Source organism: Pleurodeles waltl, chromosome 2_1, assembly GCF_031143425.1.
Source record: "Pleurodeles waltl isolate 20211129_DDA chromosome 2_1, aPleWal1.hap1.20221129, whole genome shotgun sequence".
NCBI lineage: Eukaryota > Metazoa > Chordata > Amphibia > Caudata > Salamandridae > Pleurodeles > Pleurodeles waltl.
The window spans coordinates 372134951-372151974 of record NC_090438.1 but is presented as its reverse complement, the minus strand read 5'-3'; the positions used below and the strand labels follow the sequence as shown (position 1 = coordinate 372151974).

The window sequence follows — 17024 nt, the reverse complement described above, 5'->3', positions numbered from 1 at the left end:
GGACCTGAAGTTCCAGTCGGTGCAGCATCATGGGAATCTCTCCAACATGGTCCAGATCTCAGAGGAAACTGAGTGAGATCGGCAGTGGTGGCAAACGAACCGTAATTGGGTCAACGGCAGATCCCTCTCCCTCCCCCACCAATATCTTACAGTAGTGACAGATTCGTCACTCCTGGGATGGGGTGGCCATCTAGGAGAGGCGGAGACCAGAGGCGTCAACCTGGTGAATCTCCGGATGATCAGGCTAGCATTGAAAGCATTTCTTCTGGAGCGGAGCTCAGGCCTCCTGTATGCCTTTCCGCCCATACCACTTCTGCCCAAAGTTCTCAAGAAGATCAAGAACGACTGGGCTGTGGACTGGGTACAAAGAGTCTGTCATCCTCCGCTATTGAGCATGGTCATCAATCCTCTGATCAGACTGTCTCTTCGGGAGGATCTTTGGGAAGGGTTCTCCACCTGAACCTGTCCAGGCTCCACCTTCTTGTGTGGAGATTGAGCGACAGCAGGTGACAGCTTTTGACCTCCGCCCCAAGTCAGTAACATTATCTTGGCAGCCAGGCGTCTCTCCACCAAAATGGTATATGCCTATCGGAAGAAATTTGTGGCATGGTGCACAGACAAGTTTGTTGAACCTCTCTCTACCACTCTTTCTGAGGTTCTGTTGTTTATACTTTCGTTGGCCCAGCACAGCAGGGCTTTGGGCACAATCAAGTCTGCAATCTCTGCTTTCTTATGGCTGCCTGATCAGTCTTTTTTTTATTAAATCTCCTATTGTGAATAGGTTTCTTAAAGGCCTTACACTTCTGTCTCTTCCTTCACCATTCATTATGCCCTAATGGGACTTGAATTTGATTTTGACATTCCTAATGTTTACTCCTTTCAAGCCTGTCCACAATTGTGTTCTAAAGTTTCTCACTTTGAAAACAGCCTTCCTTGTGACCACCACATCTGCCCACAGAGTGAGTGAGATGCAGGCATTTTTATCTAAGCCTCCCTACCTTTCCATCTATTCTGACAAAGTGGTGCTTTGCAAATGGACCTCCTTTCTTCCGAAAGTGGTTACGCCCTTTCATGTAGGTCAACCATCACCGTGCCTACTTTTTACGCACCCCCACATCCTTCTAAGGAAGGGCAAAACTCCACCTTCTGTACCCAAAGAGAGCGTTGGTGTTCTATCTTGATCATACCAAAGAGTTCCAGGTGGATGATCGACTCTTTGGTGGTTATGTGGGTGCAAAGAAAGATCAGTGTAGAAAAGCACCCTTTTTGCTATCGTTAGCCCCCACTTTTTGCCTGGCTTCGGATGCCAATTCGACTGAAAGTGCACTGGGTTCCTGCTAACCAGGTCCCTGGTGCAGATGTCTTTCCCTAAAATGGTAAGTTGTTTATCTCAAATAGCACCACATTTAGCGCCCACTGTAAGTCCCTAGTAAATGTTACTCCAGGTACCTATGGCTAGGGCTAGGGGTGCTAAACAAGGTACTAAAGAAGGTCCCTGAGGGCTGCAGCATGAATTGTGCCAGCCTCAAAGACCTTGCACCAAACACAGACAGTGCTGCCATCGCAGGCTGCGTGTCTTGCAATATTTATAAGTCACCCGTACAGAAGGCCTACAACTCTAAGGCAAGGTGCATTATGTCATCTGTGAGGACATATCTGCATGAGCAAGTGTGGCCCTACTGTGTCTTTGTCAATTCAGTAAGTGAACAGGGAAGCCATTTTGAGTGAATGTCCTGGACACTGGTCATTACAAGTTCCCCAGCTACATGAAGGCTTCACTGAAACTAAGGGTGTTTGATATCCTACATATCAGACTACTAAACGCTCACCAAATCCGATGATGGATTTATTAATACATTAACACAGAGGGCACCTTAGATGTGCCCCCTGAAAAACTACCTGACTGCTAGTGTGTGAATTGACTGGGCTAAACCAGTACAGCCACCCTTGACAGATTCCTGACGACCTGAGGTGAGAGCCACTACTCTCAGAGACCAGGCACAAAAAGCCTGCTCTGGGCGGAGGTGTAATCACCTCTTACAGGCAGAATGGACATACCAGGGTGGGAAGCTTCAGAGGCCAAGCCGCCTATGTAGTGCAACTCAGGTTATTCAGATGGTGAAGATGACCACCCCCCTGTGCTGACCCCACTTTTTGGTGGCAAGACAGGTGGTAAAGTTAGTAAGATTAGGAGATGTGCCCACCTCATGCCAGCCCAACCGGTAAGGTGGACCAGCTGAGGTAGGCACCACTTTTTAAATTCCTCCATCTTGTTTTGGACAGAATTAGTATTCTAGGGTCAGAGTTATGCCCACTTCCCAACCAAACTGGTCATATACAGGATGTAGTCACCCTACAGATATGCAACCCATTGGCTGCTGCCTAGCACTCCCTGTAACACCCCTAAATTCAATATTTAGGTGGCACCCCTGAATCCAAGAAGTCAGATTCGACGTATCAAGAGAAGGACAAAGAAGAGCCACTGCCTGGCGAGAACAGCAGAAGAGCTGTAAACATTTTGGTGTAAAACCCTGCTGCACCGCTCTTGACAGTCGTGACAGAGTGAGTCGTCCTGCAAGTTGGAGGGCTACCAATGCCTCAGGTATCCTGCCAGCACTTCAGAAACCAACTCCAGTCTCCGTTGGCACTAATGAGCAAAGTCCGGTCCCCTGACTAGCAGCTCCCCAGCCAATCCCGCAGATGACCAGGAGAGGGTACCCATGCTCTGGAGGACTAGGACTGCTCCCCCAAACCTCCACCAAGTGTGACGACAGCAGGGCCCACTGTATTCATGCAGCACTAGTCCCTTTGGTACCAGACACCCTGCACCAAGCATCAGCGGTGAGACTTCAGTCAGATTTCTCACTGCACTAGGACCTAACAGCCATTGAGGGATGTCAGCAACACTGAGAGTCCTGATTTTGCCCCTGCCAGCGGGTTGACCTTGACCGCAAGGAGCGGACTGTGCACAGAGCCCAGCTGCCCTATCTACTCTGCACCCGAGCTGACCGGACCGGGTCCCAAAGAACCAGCTGTCCCCGCCTTGGTCTAAGGCCCCTAGCAACCCAAGCCCCCTTTTGGTCGCTCTTGGTCTTGTCCCCCTGTGCAGCCTGTTTTTAGCAGGTCCCCCTTCTTCGTAGCGCACCCAGCTACAACCACACCAGCCCCCTGCTCCCGGTGGAATTTGGGGAGCTCCCGACTAACTGCTGGTTATATTTTGGGCCATGGCCCCCTACATCTCTGAACCAAGAAGGGGGAGCCCCAAATCTGACTGTACTTACCTTTGTTTATTATTGACTTTTCTCTCCATAGGATTGCATTGTGCGTAAAGGTGCATAGGTTTGAATTCTTTACTTATCTGTAACTTTTAAACACAAAATCAGTACTTTTATGCAAAGTTCGGGGTTTTACAATACATATAAAAAGAAGTGTTATTTTTCTAAATTTGTCTCAGATTTATTCTTTGAGTGTGTGTCTCATTTATTGCCTCTGTGAGTACAACAGATGCTTAGCACTACCTTCTGATAAACCTAACTGCTCGCCCCACTACCACAAAAGAGAGCATAAATGTTATCTACTTTTGCCTCTGTTAACCAGTTGGGGATCCACTGGACTCTCTGTAAGGCGTACTCTTTTTAGTGCACCATATAGAGAGACAGTTTCCTACAGTCTGGTACTGCAGAAGATAACCATCTCCAGATGGGTCTTACTGTTCATTAAAATGTGCTACGCTTTGGATAGTATCAATCTCCTGAAGGCTTGTGTGCTGTTTCTACCAGAGCTAAACCTGCAACCGCTGCATTAGCACGTGGAGTTCCGGTCCTAAATATCTGGCAGGTGGCAACGTGGGCATCCCTGCACACAGTTACCAAACACTGCTGCCTGGACAGTCACTTCTGTAGGGATGAGCACTGTGCCCGTTCCGTCCTCAGGGACTTTCTGTTGTGATCTTGGTTTGCAAGCCCCCTGCTGGGGATGGTATTGGTTGGGTATCTATTGTAAGGTATGGAATCTGCATCTAGATGTCCTTATGAGATGGACAAGTTTCTTGCCTTCGATAACGCTTTATCTGGTAGAGACGATATCTAGTTGCCGATTCCTCACCGACTTACCCATCCTCCCTGCTGTGCAAACTGATTTCTAGGGATAAGGAATTCTCTTTCACTGCCCTAGTTTTCATGCACCAGTGGTCGGTGTTCTTCATAGCACTGTGCTTCTGGTGTGTAAAGTTGTGAAAAGAAACTGATGTGAGTGCGCCGGGTGGGGATGCCTATATAGGACCCGTGATGTCATATCTAGTGCGGACGACGCCGATGACAGATGCAGAGGATCAATGCCATCAAACAGCTCAAAGGGGTACTGCTCAAGAAAAATCTCCGGATCCAGACTGACACCTGGTGGGAATTTCGAGGTAAGTAGTCTGCAACTAGATATTGTCTCTGCCAGATAAGGCATTACCAAAGGTAAATAACTTGTCCATTACGGCCACAGCTGCAGACTTTGCAACTGGGGAACCAGGCTCGAGTTTTGGCATCAGCATGACATCCTGTTCTCCTGGCCTAACGCCCAAAAGGAATGCGTCCTTGTGTAATGTAACTGATGCGCATGTAAAGCACCCCAGTACCTTCAGTTCACGTTTGCGCTGTATAAATAAACAACAAAAAATAAGTGTTCCACACCCTTCTGTCATTAGGCTATGCTTGTGCTACATTTTGTTATATCAGTGCTTCATTTGGGCCCTTTTTTCTCTGGTGACCATCTTGCGAGACTTATTTGTTATGAAGCTCCCTAATCTCCTCATGTACTACTGCAGTATCTTCGGTAGAAAACGCTTTCAGTTTCCTGCCATTATTGCATCAAGATGGCAGTCAGGTGTGCCACACTTTTGGCATAAATTCAGAATGTTAGCATTCTAGTTGTTTAGTAGAACACTGTAGTAAACTACTGATCACCACGGAGGTAATTGGCAGTCTGTTGCTGGTGCTGAAAGTGCATGTTTAAGGTTACATGTCAGAATGTTTTAATGAAATGGAAGAGTAAGATATTTAAAATTTCAGTTAAAACGTGTCCTAATTTATTTTTCTACAGCACTAACCCTAATTTTTGTGACAAAATGTTCCTATCTAAATTAAATGCTTTATGTTCTACCAGTGTGATTCAATCAAGATGCCTTCAGGTGTGCCACACGTTTGTCATAAATAAGACTGTTAGCTCTCTAGTTGTTCTTTAGAACCCTCTGGGAGGCTACAGTAGGACACAAGGATATCAACTGACACGCTGCTCCTATTGGAAGTACAGCAGGAAGATATTTGAGAACTCACTTAAAATGTGCCTTAATTTTTCTTTCTACAACACTAACCATATCTTCTATGACAAAATGACACCCCTCTCTTTCTTCCTTTCTAAATTTAATGTTTTAAGTTTTACCAGTTTGGTTCAATCAGGCTGCTCATGTTGGAAGTACATCTTTTACGGAGACCATCAGACTTTATTCTCAAATGGCTGAGAAAGATAGTGTGAATTTACAGAAAATATTTTCTCATTTTAGCTTCAGGAGCACATTCGATAACTTCTATGGGAAAATCATGAGAAAACAGTTTTCTCTGAAATACGATTCATGAAATCCCAGCAGAAGAGTAAAATCACCTTAGCATCACATTATTTATGTTGTAACTAAAACCTGTTGTCATCCTTTATACATCCTCCTTTTTGTGACCCTCAAAACCTGCCATTCACAACAATGTATTTCAGTGGGTGCTGTTATGTATATTGGTACCAAGATGACTGCCAGCCCTTTCTGGTTAAAGTGCTGACAGCCAGTCCGCTCTCACCATGAGATCTGTGCTTAGGCTCCACCCATATGTTTTTCCTTTAATATCTCAAAAATTACTGAACAAATTTACACCAGATCACAAAAGGCACGCTTTTTTGGACCAATAGCTAGCTTTCTGTCTAAAATTGGTGTAATTCTGTCCAGTGGTTTGGGCTGTAGTCATGTTCAAAATGGGAGTTAACATGGGAAATATACATTTTGCCTCCCCCTTTTTCTTAATCCCACTTGACGAATCACCCCAAACTTAACATGCACAGCAAGACACAGTAGGACACTTTTTTGGAAAATTTTGTGAAGATTTGTCAAACAGCGCCAAAGTTATAGGCAAGTAAAAAGCACTTTTCCTATGGAAACTAGATCCTGACTAAAACTACCTACTGGTGACCGCCAGTAGGATGGGTGGATGGATGGATGGATGGATGGATATATATTTATATATCCAGCTATCCGTCCCAATGGGCAGCAATTGTGTTTTTATAGGAAATGCCTTTATTGTGCTGCTAACCCTTTGACAAATCTCCACAAAACTTTCCAAAAAGTGCTACTTTTTGACCAGTTTGTGCATGGAAAGTTTTGGGTGATCCATCAAGCAAGGGCCGAAGAAAACAGGGGTACCAAAATGCTTTTTCCCCATTCATTTTTCCATAGGAGCTTTTGGCACACCTACAGCCCAAACCGCTGAACGGTTTAAAACCAAATTTAGCAAAAAGCTAGATCTTGGTCCAGAAAGACTACTGTTTGTGATTTGGTGTAAATATGCTCAGTACCTTTTGAGCAATTAATGCGCAAACATTTTGTATAACTGTGGACGAGGAGCCTCTACAGATCCTAGAGATCTCCTGCAGAGATCTTATTGGCTGCCACCACCTCAACCAGGATGTGGTGTCCGGCATCTTAGAATTCAGGGCTCATGGTGAGGTTGCGGGCCCCTGCACCTGTAAATTAAGAACCCCACTGGTTGGGCCAAGACCCGGGGGGCGATGCATACAGTTTTTTTGGGGAGCGGTTGTGCAGTCCTTCTTCCGAATCCAAATTTGACCCAGTGGACCCCCTCCCCAATCCTCAAAGAGGGCCCAGGGATTCCATCCTCCGAGCTGTAACACATTTTAAAAGAAAGGTGCTGCATGGCTCCTTCACTGATCCTCTATGGCTCCAGGGACCCCCGGGGCCCAAGATGGCTCGAAGAGGGGGCCGCATGCCACCCCTCCCCTGTTTAATTGTATTGGTCCCTAGGAGATGGGGTCCCAGTTCCAAAGGCACATCCTACACCGCGGGGCAAAGGTACTACCCTCGGCCGCCGCCATGTACAGTATTGTTTACAGTGATGGTATTCCAGATGTTATTAGAGATCATGTAAATGTCAATGAATATGTCATGAATCATTTAATTTGCTAGGGTAAAAGCCGTGCGTGGCAAGGCGCAAGTGATAGTTACTTTAAGGGCTGAGTTATAGTTACTTGAGACAAGTATAACTAGTGAATTTCACTGGTTTTGTCAGTTTTAAATGGTATGTTTTACGTGCCATTTTTACTTAACTATAACATCCCTTAACCATTTATTTTTCAGGGATTAGGCTTTTTTTTAATGTAAAGTTGGATATTCCTACAATTCCTAGCTGTACCTTCACTTTAACCTTTGATTTGTTTTTTTTAAAGGAAGTGGGCCTCATGACCACTGCCCTGAGCCTTCTAGGGCACTATCCTTTTTGTGTAGGTGGCCCGAGCATCAACAAAAGGGAAAACACAAAAGGTAATGTTGAGGCATCAAGATTTCCTTTAAAGAAACTGACTACACTTGGTAGTTGGGATAGCTGCCTTATCTGGCCACCACCTAGGGAAACCTACCAAAACCAGACATTTCCAGAAACTAGATACCTAGAGGCTGGTGTGCTTCGAGTTAATCCCATGAAGTTTTCTTACCCACAGTGCCCTACAAACCACAAACTGTGCCTAAAATCAATCACAAATTTCCTTGCATTATTGATATAAACATCCAGAATCCTCAGGTATCCAGAAAATTTCCCCCTCCCATCATTCGCCCACGTGTCCCTGGTTTCATCTATTCCTTTTGCTGGCACTAGGCCTAGCCCAGTGAGGGTGGTGTTTTTATGGAAGGACTACTGAGCGGTATGAATTCTGGATCCCTGCAGATTAAGTGCTGGCTGAGCTGGGGCACAAAATCCACATCTACCCAAATTCTTTAAAAAGGGTCGGGTTTGAGTTTGGCAAATTTGATCTGTGCATGTTACATTTTTGGCCCTTTCCTTTTGGAGACCTTAGGCAATCCCACACAAGTAAGGTAACTTTTTTATTGAAACACGTGTGGGAATGCAGGTTGGTAGCAAATTTGCAGTTCCCTGCAGAACTTTTCTGTAGTTTCTTTTCTAGAACTTGGGGCACAAAATCCACAGCTTCCTACACTTTAAAAAAAGTGTGGGTTCTGTTGGGTGAGATATGATGTTTCCACGTCGGGTTTTGGGATGTTTTGTGTTGCAGGTGCTAGGCCCAGCCATACATGTTAGTAAACAGAATAATAGAACATTTGTTATTAACAATTGGATTTCTCTGCATTTGTGACTCCCAAATGTAAACCAGCGTACAGGAAAGAAGATATTTCCCAAAATGCCCTCTGAATCACATGATAGCATGACTAACCTCAAATACAGAAGAGAAGTGTACAAATAACCAATGCTTCAAAACTCAGTATCAAGTGTGCATTTAAAAAATGCCCTGGTTTACCTTATAAAATGTTTTCATTTTGTATATTTTATCATATGAATTGCTCTATACTCGATACACAATGAAGATCATTGTAACGAGCAGCTCTGTTGTTGGCTCTGGGTACCTTGGATCCCAACAAACAGAAGTGTCTAGTGGACATAATGGTTTATTGCTTTTGTAAATCACCTAGTGACAAGATTTTACGGATGAAAACATTGTCACAAATGGCCGTTTTCTCCTGCACACTTTCAATATTCCTATGGACCTGACTTAGTGATCATTAATTTTAGTTTTCGTTGCTGTTTAGAAACAGAAGAATCAGAAAATGAAACAGAAAAGCCTAAAATCTTATGGATTATGTTCTACAATATGAGAGATTCTTCTGAAATAGATCGAGAGTGCTATGAAGACTTACCGTCTAATGTATATGTATGCTCCGGACCAGATGCTTCTTTTGGAAATGACAATGCTGTTAAACAGGTAAAAGCATGTTCATGACATTTTTTTGAAAAGACTCTGTTTTGTTTGTTCATTATTGTTAAAGTGATCTTTATATTAAAGCAATTACCATAAAGTACAGATAATTCACATTTGAGCAACATTCTGTCCCCTCGGAAAACCTCCCACTCAGTGCTGTATCTATGTCCATTCATCCATCAATTCGGGTGTGAGGAAGCACCCCTATTTGTATGGTCACCCCCAGGTTTATCGATGCTGCTGAGAGTGCACCGAGGTCTGCTAACTGGACCTCAGTACAAGTACACTGACCCTAAAAGTGTATTCCAAATTGGCTATACCCAATTGGAAATGGCTATCTTACCTGTAAGTCTCCAGTAAATGGTCCCCTGGCACCCAGGGCAAGTAGTTGGAGTAGATTGTATATAGTTAGATTTTGCCACCCTAGAGGTCCCCCAAGTAAAACAAGTCCCCCACTCTGCCACTCCAGGTGGGTAGAGCAGTTTTGCACTGCTAGCCCGACAAAGTCACCACTTCCCCTGGACATGTGTGTGAGTCATCCATCTGGCAGGCCTACAAAGCTCTAAAGGCAGGGTGCAAGATATGACACAGGCAGGACATGTAGATTACATGTCCTGACAGTAAAACGTGAAACAACCGTTTTTACTGTGGAAAGACATGGCCGCCCAATTGGTGAGTTCAGGGTTATATGCTGACTCCTCAGCTGTGCAAACTCCTGAACAGTACAACCAAAGTGGGCACTACAAGGTATCAAATGACCAGTTACGTTAAGCCCGACTTGTATGTCAGGTCGAAATGAATGTAAATTGCTGCAATGTACAACTTAAACAAAGCTGCAACTTTGTTTCCTTTAAAATGTCTGTGCCTTCCCGGACACACAGGGGGCCTGCTTCACAAGACAGCTTTCTGCCCTCTTGGAGAGACATGCTAACGACTCTCAACAAGCAGTTGCAATGCAACGGGTTTTGCTTTTGCTAGAGTTAGAGCTATTCACGTTTTAAACTCGTAACTGGACTTTTCTTGCCACATAAACTAAAAAGTAAAACAGTTTCACATAAGCGAACCCATGGCCACCATGAAGCGTGACAGAGACACACAAAAGAAAACAGAAGTTTGCTCAAAGTGAAACGTATCGCCAAAAGTGCAATTATCCATGTAAGTGGCAAAAGTGCAATTAGCCATGTAGCAGGGTCGATTTCATGCAAAACGCACAACTACTTCAGAGCGAGATCACACTGCCTACGAAATAAAGAGAAAAAGTAGTCCAGAAACCATACGGAAAACATGGAGCATCGTATGTTTTCAGTAGTTGGCCAATGCACTCGAGGCAGGCTAAACATCGGAAATGGCATGAGGTATGCATGCTTTTCACTAATGAAATGAAGCAAATTGTAAAAGGCATGCCCATGAACCAACCAAACTGATGGTTAAAAGCCCATAGAGAGATTACATCAGGGACAGATCACTTTGCGCTCAAGCCTAAAAAAGGGAACAATGAGGGATTGCAGGCCAGGGAGGTGTCATCTCATTTCTGCAGAAAGCCACTTGCGTGTTAGCCCCAAAAGCCAGGCTTCAAAGGTAAAGCCGCCTTGGAAAGGCAGATGTGTGGTGTCGGGGGGGATGGCTGCTCTATTTTTTAGGTAGTTTGTGGGCACAGTAGGCAGAGAGGGGTAAATCATTCACCAAATTGGTTTCCCCAGGGGTGTGTAGCCCTGAGGTAGCCACACCCCGGCTATGGGCTAGGGAGGTCTGTACAACAGGAGAGGGGTTTCACTATCTTGTGAGTGGGCAGAAAGTTGCATCCTGGGATAGCCAGATGCCACACTCACAGGAAGTGGTCCTAGGTGGGAGGGAACTTGGTAGCCCCTGAGCTGCCAATCTCTCCCTGCTCTGAGGGCATTTTCCAAGCTTGATAGGCACCCCTGGCACCCAGACATCAGATCACAAGAAACTTGGAAGAAGGACCAAACAAGGACTGCCCTGCTGCACTGAGGGACCAGCAAAGAGAGGCTGCACTGATGCGGGCTGCACCCACTGCACCTGGTGGCTAGTGAAGAGAAGAACTATACCTGCTGTGTCCTGCTCAAAGAGAAGCCCAGTCAAGCCAAGAGAACTCCGAGGGCCAGTTGACTGGCCTCCACTTCGCAGCAAAGGGACGCAACAGCTGAAGAAGGCTACTGGGCAGGTTAGTATTCCAAAGTCTTCAAGCTGCCCCCACCGCCGCCGTGCAGGACTGAGGAACAAGACTCGATGCACAGAGTTGCACCCAAGTTCGTTGAGCCTGAGAGTGCCGTAGGAGAGTTGCTGAGACCCCCAGAAGGTAAGTTATCAATGCAACAACAGACTGACTGGTAGCCCAGCGGTGACTGGGCTTTCTCCATACTAGAGAGGCCTAAGTGGGACGTCTGCCCTGCAACTGGGACCACATCATCATGTTTGTGACTGAGGAATCCACGCAGGAAGGCCCCTGTCGACTGTGTTGCATCTGCAGCATCCTTGGAGCATCTTCAGCATCCTTCATCCCTTGCATTAGGACCACTCCTTAGGAAACCATTGCAGTGCTGATAAAGTGCCTGGAACTGCTGAAGAACTGCTTCTTCTGTGAAGGCAACTGTTCATGAGGACCTTGCTGGTCCCCTTGACTCACTCCCTGCATTGACACTTCCCAAAGTTTCCCTTTGAAAATATTTCTAAGTGCCCAATTTGTAGCCAAGGCTTTTTCGCTGTTCATTGAAATTGCACTGATTTGTTATTGCTTTTAAAATCTATATCTCGGGTGGGGGGGGCGTGGTTGAGGTGTCAAGATGGCGGTAGCACTTTAGTAGTGCACTGGTCCCCTTCGTCATCCTCCTCAGGCAGCGCCTGTATCGCCCGTTCTCTGGAGCTGGACTGGTGCGGGGGGCACCTCTGAATCCGGTGCAGCATCTGATCAGATGAACAGTACCTGTGGGAGCCTGTGAGGCAGTTTGCACCATAAAATGGCAGCCGGGTGCTGTTGAAGAGGCACTCTGCTGTTTTCATCAATGTTTTGTGACTGGCAGACTATCCGCTTGCCTCGGTGACTGCGCCAGAGCAGCTCAGCAGATGAGAAGACCAGGCTGAGGAGGAGTGCTGCTGAGGGCAGTGGCGCAAGTACGAAGGTGGCCTGAGGCCGAGCCGGGGTTGGGGCCTCCAGGCCTAGCTGCTGCAGATGCAGTGAGGTGGCGGGGCTGCACCACGATACAGGCCTGAGAAGGGACGTGGCCGGGCAGTGTGCCCTGCATAGGACCCCAGGGCTGGGGCTGAGTTTTGCTCCTGGTCCATGCCCCCACCCCCTGCTGCTGTACGCCTGAAGCCCAGACACACCTGGGGCAGGCGGAGGCCAGAGGGAGGACTGGCCGATGTAGATCAGCGGGCCGCGCCACAACATGGCGACAGCCCGCAGCGGGCACCCCTGGCCAGTGAAAAGGCTGGGTTTCCCACAGGCCCCACTGGAAGAGTATCGTGAACAGGCCCGTTGGAGTACTGCGGTGCACGTCCTGGGAAGAACGCCGCTCTCAAACACCAGAGACTCGATTGGTGTTTGATTTGTTGACTGGATAGGGCCAGGGTGACCACATTAAGCTGGACAGAGGTAAAACGTGAGGTGCGTGCGCCCCGCCCTTGTTTTGTGTGCCACTACCTCAAAAGCTAGAAGACCCACCGGCATTGGGACTGTATAGTCAGACTACCCTTTGCTAAAGGCTGTGTTGCGGAGTGGGACTTTGATCATGTCCTGGGGATCCCGTGAGGTCTACTGTCCTATAGCAGAGAAAGCCAATCGACTCCAATAGGACGGATGTGGCTCCCAGCATAGGCCTGGGCCCGTAAACCGGGTCTCCTGAGAAGGCATCTTTAGCCTGGGCCAGATCTGCAGCTACCTCAGTAGCCTTTCTTAATTGCTCTCTCCCGGACTGTGTGCTGCCTACATCACCGTGTGGGCGGATGAGATGGCAGCGTGATCCACAGCCCCTTACGGCCCCACAGGCTGTAGACATACCCCGCAAACAGGTTGTTGCAATCCAGAAGATGCTGCAGAAAGTGTAATCAGCCTACACCTTAGGTGGGGGTGTCTACGGCTCTTGCGCAACACAACCACTGGAACTAGTAGATGACTTTCTACAGATCTGAACGAGTTCTCATCTGCAGCTAAGATGACTACACACTGGGAGAGCTACAGTGAGCAAGGACAAACTGGCTCGGTCGACCTTAGTGCAAACACACATTGAACAGTTTACTACAGGCCCAAGCTCTACTCACGCAGGTGACCTGGCATCAGGTGGCCCTGGTGCGAAATTGTTGCCCACTGGAGACTTAGAGACCATTCTTCAAGCTATTCAGACCTACCAAACAGCGGTGGAGATGAAAATTAGGGAGGTCAGAGTTGATGTGGCACCAGTGCATCAAGATCTCCACAACGCAAATGCAAGGATCACAGAGGCGGAATCTAGAATGTCCAGTGTGGAAGACGAAGTGACTGCCCTTAAATCTCAAGTGTCCACGTTGTTAGTCCTGACATTAGAATTGCATCGCAGGGCGGAAGACGCTGAAAATCACTGAAGACGTAATAACATCCATTTCATATGCCTTCCAGAGAACACGGCAACCTCCTCCCTGGCATCCTTCTTGGAAGAGTAGTTTAAATCGTGGATGCCCGGGGATTGCCTTACACCATGGTTTGTCATAGCGCAAGCTCATCGGGCTCTGTAGGCCAGCCCTTCGCCATGCTCTCCACCAGGACCGGTGATACTTCGGTTCTTTAATTTTAAATACAGAGATGCGATGCTACGGGAAGCATGTGCAAAAAGCAAACTGTGCTGTGGTCGAGCAAAGGTCCTTATATTTCTGAACTACACAAGTGAAGTCCAACTACAGCGTAGATCTTAGGCAGAGGTTAAGCAAAAACTGAGAGCGATGGAGATACATTAATTTTTTTCTTTTTCCCGCAAGGCTACGAGTGGTGCACAACAAAAATCACTTTTTTGAGACCCCCATGACAGCATGGACGTGGATAACCAAGGAAGTCCCTCTGGGCCCCCCGGCGGGGGTTCTCCGTGGAACCGTGAGGTGCTGACAATGGACAATCTGCTGCGGCAGCCCCCAGGTCCGCAGCAACGCACGGGCTCCAAGAGGCGCAGAGCACAGCGCTGTGTGGCTCGCGATCCAGCTCCCCATGGGTCTTCTGCAGGAAGCAACCACTCAGCTGATGCTGCCCAAGCATCCAGCAGTCACTGGCCCCGGTAAAGCAGAGGGGTAGCCGCGAGCGTGGGGACTGACACCTGAGCGCTTGGAGGCCCCCAGTGACTCTGACTTATCCCGTAGTCCAGTGCTGTGACTCTCCAATGAGAACTGTGAAGGGAGAGAGGGGAGGGCGAGTAAAGCTTCAATCTAGTTACGTATTGATATGCAACTGCCTAATATCTAAAGCTCTTTAATCCGACACTATGGAGGGGTCTACCACTGCCCAGTAGATTGGGGTTTAAAACTTTCTACCTTAGAGCATTAGATGTTTTAAAAGGGTGACAGATGCTTCTTGGGGAAGTATGGGGAGGAGTGAGAGTTGGGGGGTGTGGGAGTTTGCACCATGTTGCATGGCATTTGTTATTGCTGTTCAGAATCAATGTTTGTGTGCTTTTACTATCAAATGCATAGGGTTGTAGACATGCGCTGCTGTATATCAGGTACTATGGCACTCACCAGGGCAATAATCTTACTCCGTAGGCTGGGGATCTGGATAGCACCCGGGAGGACCCGTGGGTAAGAACTCAGTTGACATATAACCACAGATAGGATGGACCTGATGCAAATTATTTCATGGGACGTTAATGGTCTTCTAGACAAGATCATGCACACAGTGTTGCGTACGCACGTTCACCGCCACCAACCTGACATGCAGCAAGAGACTCATCTTCTTGGGGACTGCTGTCCCTTCTTGGCCCGTAAGGGCTTTGATAGGGTGTACCATGCAGGATTTGTTCGTGGGTCGAGGGGGATAGCTATAATGCTCCACTGCTCCTTTCCTATGGTAGTCACCCAGGTGCAGAGAAACCCACAAGGGTGATATACATGGTCCTGACCTCATGGAGGGCCTCACTGTCAGCGTTATCAGTGTGTACGCCCCGCCAGCAGCTGTGCGCAGGGTTCTATACAACCTCACTAGCCTGCTCCTAGATTTGCCCCAGGGATTCACTATTCTGGGGGGAGACTTTAACGCAGTCCCTGACCCCGTGCTGGATGTGACGGGAACCCCCTCGGACCATAGACAGAACCCGGCCGTGGGATTGTTGAGCTGGCTGGCGTCCGTGGGGCTGTGTGATGTGTGGAGAGTCTGGCATCCGCAGCGCTGTCAGTTCCCGCATACTTTCGCAGCATACCATACACAATCTAGAATTTACCTTGTTTTATTACCTGCCTCAGATTGCTGCCATCTCACACACAATGAGATCCTGTCACTGGTATATCAGACCACGTGCCACTCTGGGTTGTAATAAGGCCTGCTCAAGCGGTGGTCTGCCCTATGTGGCGCATGAATGCATGGTACCTGCGACACAAACCCCATGCCTTCAGTGCAGGAGTGACCACCAGACGACCCTCTGCCTAGCCCAGTTGGTGGCTGGCCCGAGAAGCCCCCCTGTGCCCTGCCTGCACCGCTAGAGTGACCCCCGGGTCCCTCCTTTCATTTGTATTACAAACCCGACACCTGCTTTGCACACTGCACCCGGCCGCCCCTGTGCCGCTGAGAGTGTGTTTTGTGTCCCCGCCCCCCCCAGTGCTGTACAAAACCCCCGTGGTCTGCCGTCCAAAGACGCAGGTACTTACCTGTTGGCAGACTGAAACCGCAGCACCCCTGTTCTTCCTAGGCGCCTATGTGTTTTGGGCCCTCCTTTGACCTCTGCACCTGACCGGCCCTGTTTTGCTGGTGCAGTAACTTTGGGGTTGCCTTGAAACCCCAACGGTGGGCTGCCTATGCCCAGGAACTTGAACTTGTAAGTGCCTTACTTACCTGACCAACTAATTATTACTTACCTCCCCCAGGAACTGTTGAGTTTTGCACTGTGTCCACTTTTAAAATAGCTAATTGCCATTTTAACTAAAACTGTGTATGTTACTGTTCTAATTCAAGTTCCTAACTTACCTATGTGGAGTACCTTGCATTTTATGTATTTACTTCAAACCTTGAAACTTGTGGTTCTAAAATAAATTAAGAAAACATATTTTTCTATATAAAAACTATTGCTCTGGAGTTAAGACTTTGAGTGTGTGTTCCTCATTTATTGCCTGTGTGTGTGCAACAAATGCTTAACACTACCCTCTGCTACGCATACTGCTCGACCACACTACCACAAAATAGAGCATTAGAATTATCTAATTTTGCCACTATCTTACCTCTACGGGGAACCCTTGGACTCTGTGCACACTATCTCTCACTTTGAGATAGTACGTACAGAGCCAACTTCCTACATCCAGTCTTCCTCTTCTTCAGGCGCGTTCCCTTCCGCACCCCCTGGATAGGGAATCCAAAAGGCTGGAACAATTTGGCAAGAAGTTGTTTTCTTCCTCCAGCCTCGCACTGCGGTCTGTGAACACTGCATGCCTTTTTGGCCGCTATGCCCACTCCCTGTGGGATACGGTTGTGCAAGTCCTGCCACAGATACTGGGGGAGGCCTGTGCTATTGTCTCCCAAGCAGTGAAAGATGGGAGAGAAGCGGCGAAGTTAACTATCCGTTGTGGGCTGGATACGACCGACTCTCTGGGCATATTGGTTGCAATGACAGTGGCCTTACGGCGCCACGCATGGTTCCGCACTTCTGGCTTTTCGGGGGATGTCCAACAGTCACTCATGGACATGCCCTTTGATGGCACCTGTCTCTTCAGAGACAAATCGGACTCGGCCTTGGAGAGATTCAAGGATTCCCAGGCTACAGCTTGGTCCCTTGGTCTTTCCTCCACCACTTGCCCACCACAGTCCGCTTTTC

General features: G+C 47.7%; 1 protein-coding gene across 2 annotated transcripts in view; it reads left to right on the top strand.

The window, feature by feature from the left end:
• The window catches only part of CHM (CHM Rab escort protein), an 810608-nt gene that overhangs the window by 759296 nt on the left and 34288 nt on the right, over positions 1-17024 (top strand). The window contains exon 14 of one of the 2 annotated variants that reach the window (XM_069212659.1): positions 8867-9033. In XM_069212659.1, coding sequence (XP_069068760.1) covers positions 8867-9033 — 167 coding nt within the window. Of the gene's footprint in view, positions 1-8860; positions 9034-17024 lie in introns of both variants that reach the window. The other variant, XM_069212657.1, reaches the window with a different exon arrangement.